General features: G+C 31.4%; 1 protein-coding gene across 9 annotated transcripts in view; it reads right to left on the bottom strand.

Annotated features, from left to right (window-relative positions):
- The window catches only part of LOC106469492 (zinc finger protein OZF-like), a 105,415-nt gene that overhangs the window by 38,951 nt on the left and 62,283 nt on the right, over nucleotides 1-4,181 (bottom strand). Inside the window, exon 6 of one of the 9 annotated variants that reach the window (XM_022398030.1) lies at nucleotides 1,949-4,090. The exons of the other annotated variants lie outside the window; for them this stretch is intronic. Coding sequence (XP_022253738.1) covers nucleotides 2,790-4,090 — 1,301 coding nt within the window. The 3' untranslated portion in view covers nucleotides 1,949-2,789. Of the gene's footprint in view, nucleotides 1-1,948; nucleotides 4,091-4,181 lie in introns of those variants that run through there. 9 annotated transcript variants of the gene reach the window in all.

Genomic DNA, 4,181 nt, shown 5'->3' with positions numbered 1-4,181 from the left:
ATTCAAGCCGTCTCCAAGCATTATTAGTTTCAAAGTGGGTTCCTCGTCATTGAAATTAAATCAGTTTGATTAGATTATATTTCTTTATTAACTACTGGATCAACTGTTGTCCCATTACAATATATATTTCTGTATTGATAATCAAATGTTTCCCGACCCTGAAAAATACAATAATATCAATATATAAAAAGGGAGATATAAGACAAATTAATATCATTATTAAGTATATTCTAAAATTATAAGTAGAAAATTAAATAACTATTAAATTTTGTTGTTAAATTTGTTTTATTATCTGAATATCAGTATGGATTTTGTAAGGGTAAATCTACTGAACAAGATATTCAAGTTGTATGCAAAATTATTATTGATAATATTGAGAAAACAGAATTTGTCATAACTTTACTGTTGGTTATATCTACACAATTTGACTATGTACATCATAAATCAGATTATTTTATAATAAATCCTTCATTGCTTCTTCAAAACAAACTTAGGACAGTAATTTTGGATTTAAACTATTGAAGGTCTGTGTATTAGTTATTTTATAGAACAAAATATGAAATACTTTAGAAATTATTATTTAGTAAGTACCTTTATGTTTACGATAACATTTTTAACATCACCAATTACAACACCCTTTTAGAAAGAAAGAATACATTCAAATTAATGATGAATAATTATTACTGATATTCACTTACTACATTTTATGAAAGTCAATGAGTGAATGCTCAGTAAGTTGTGATGCTGTAAAAAGTTTGAATGCTATTTCCAAGACATGACAAATGAACTCGTTAAAACATTTAAGTTTCAAAAACTTTTTATTAAACGTATTACTTGGTTATTTATACATTTAACTTAACGAAAACTAATAATGCTTCTTTTCTGTTACAGAAGATTCACACTGTATAAGTATTTTTTCTTTTGCTGTACCTCCTTTTGATTGCAATTAAAATTAATTATTTACAACATATTGCATTGTCTAGTACTTAAATATAACTGAAGTTGGAATTTAAGAACAAATAACATCAGTATACCTTATTGTAACCCTGGCCTTTACTAATCATGTTCCAGTAAAAGTTAGCCTCAAATCTTGTATTTATGTCAGTGTACCTTATTGTAACCCTGGCCTTTACTAATCACGTTCCAGTAAAAGTTAGCCTCAAATCTTGTACTTATGTCAGTATACCTTATTGTAACCCTATACTAGAGAAAATGTAATGTTTGGATCAAAGTTTTTGGCTTTTTTAAAGAAATTTGGAAGAAGAGACACCTACATGTAGATTGATGGAGGACAAAGCAGGATCTGTACTTACTTTACTGTTTTCTTCAAAGTAATGTTTGTCCTCATGTTTCACTTGCGGATCTTTACTCTACACAAAAGTATGTTTATCTCACTTGTAGATGATCTCATGTGTTACCCAAAAACAATGTGTAAGTTACTGCAACAAACAATACAACTGTATAGTTTCTCCCCAAGGTTAATTAAATCATTACATTTGTAAGTTACCATAGTTTCCATAACCTATACTACTGTATATCCTCCAAAGTCACAAGATGTTTCTCCAGTGCAACATTGCTTACATATTTCATTGTAACTATAACATTTACATTCTTAGAAACACACACATAACAAAAAACTTGTATCAATTCTCACTGTTCACTGACGTTACACAAACCTTTGAATATCTACGCTATGGATAAAAGTTCTCACCACAGACATCATGAATGTATGATTAATCATCCAACTATATATTTATTGTGATTTGTGTTGAATTTTACACAAAGCTACATGAGAGTTATCTGCATTAGTCGTCCCTAATTTAGCAATGTAAGACAAGAGGGAAGGCAGCTTGTCATCACCACCCACCGCCACCTCTTGGGCTACTTTCTTAAAAAAGAATAGTGGGATTGCCCGTCACATTATAATGCACCCATGACTGAATGGGCAAGCATGTTTGATAAGACAGGGATCGAACCCACGACCCTCAGATCGCGAGTCAAGTACCCTTACAACCTGGCCATGCTGGGCCTCCTAATACATATATTGGTTTCATGTCAAGGATTTGTATTATACAACTTTAGGATTTGGCTCCAGTGTGTATTCAATCATTTCTTCACAAACACACAACCTAAAAGAATGTTTAATCCCCAGGTGTATTTTGATATTTTCCTAAGCAGCTTTTCCTTTCAAAATCCCTGCCACACACAACAAACTTGTAAATTTCATGTATATTTTTATTATCTTCCTTCAACATGTCACCACTTCTTGATTCTAGACATTTGTCGTGTTCCTTTAACTCTGTAAATTTTTATGTAAACAATTGCATAATGTGTATTCGTATTTTTTTCTATGTTACAAGTTCTTACAAATTCCAAGCCACACAACAAGTAACAAAGTAGTTACTCTCCAGTGTGTGTTATGTGAATTAATCAACACAAGTTACCCAACTGTGTTGTTTTTTCATCAACGTATACTCCTGGAAGAGTTTTTAAAATGATAATTTATTTGGAATTATTCACTGTACACTACAAAACTGTTTGGTTCTCTCTTCTGCTTATCATATAATTTGTTCTAATGTGTGTATCTTCTCCTGTATGTTAAGATGACTTTTACCTCAAAATTCTCTATCACGAACTACACAAGTATATGGTTTCTCCTCAGTATGTACTTTCTCGAGTTATTTTAACAAAAATTTACTTTGATATACTTTATTACACACTACACAAATGTACAGTTTCTCTAACGTGTAATTACAAGCAAATATTTCTATGAAATATATTTCCACATACTACTTTACAACTGAATTTTTTTCACCAGTGTGTATCTTCTCATGTCTGTTAAGATGACTTTTACGTGTGAATGTTTTTTCGCACTCTACACAACTGTATGGCTTCTCTCCAGTATGTATTCTCTCATGTAATTTTAAATTACTGTTGCTTTGAAATCCTTTATGACACACTACACAACTGTATGGTTTCTCCCCAGTATGTGTTCTCAGATGTACTTTTAAACTACTATTTATTAAAAATTTTTTCCCACACACTAAGCAATTGTATGGTTTCTCACCAGTGTGTGTTCTTTTATGTGTATTGAGATTACTTTTAGTCTTAAATGTTTTATCACACTCTACACAACTGTACTGTTTCTCTACTTTATGTACTCTCTCATGCAGTTTTAAATGACTATTACTTAGAAATCCTTTACCACACACTACACAACTGTATGGTTTCTCACCAGTATGTGTTCTGTGATGTACTTTTAAACTACTATTTGTTAAAAAATTTTTCCCACACACTGAACAAGTATATGGTTTCTCTCCAGTGTGTGTCCTCTGATGAGTTTTAAGATGACTGTTTCTTCCATATTCTTTGCCACACACTAAACAAATGTACGGTTTCTCTCCAGTGTGTATCCTCATGTGCTCTTGCAGCAAGGTATTTCTTGAAAAATTTTTTTTACAAACTAAACAATTGTATGGTTTTTCACCAGTGTGTACCTTATGATGTGTATAAAGATGACTTTTAGTCTTAAATTTTTTATCACAAACTATACAACTGTACGGTTTCTCTCCAGTGTGTATCCTCATATGCTCTTGTATATAAGAATTTGTGCAAAAATTTTTACCACACACTAAACAACTGTAAGGCTTCTCTCCAGTGTGTACCTTCTCATGTCTGTTAAGTTGACTGTTACTCCTAAATTCTTTCCCACACACTTTACAATTGTATGGTTTCTCCTGCACATGTACCCTCAGGTGTATTTTTAAAGCACTCTTTGATACAAACTGTTTGCCACACTCTTCACATCTGTACAGTTTCTTCCCAGGATGTGACCTCATATTTAATTCTAGATGATGTTTACTTTCTAATTCTTTGTCACAGACATTGTTACTGCATGCTGTAGCTTCACTATGGGAAATGTTACATATTTTCTGGTTATTTACCATCAACAATGTTTTATCAAACATATTACTAGCACTTGGATTCAGAGATCTGTAATTTGTGGACTTTGAAACAAGATATTTTTTCTTTCCAATATAATGTCCAGGAAACTGTTTTCCAGAATAGTTGTTCAAGTACGGATTTGGATCTGGAATTAAAAGATGCATTTAAAGAAACAAAAGGATTAATGAATATATATACATTTAATGGTTTAGTAACTGAATAAATAAATAACTATT

The sequence above is a fragment of the Limulus polyphemus genome, unplaced genomic scaffold (assembly GCF_000517525.1).
Source record: "Limulus polyphemus unplaced genomic scaffold, Limulus_polyphemus-2.1.2 Scaffold3514, whole genome shotgun sequence".
Classification (NCBI taxonomy): Eukaryota; Metazoa; Arthropoda; class Merostomata; order Xiphosura; family Limulidae; genus Limulus; species Limulus polyphemus.
Note: the sequence above shows the minus strand (reverse complement) of the source record. Positions and strands in the feature narration are given on the sequence as shown.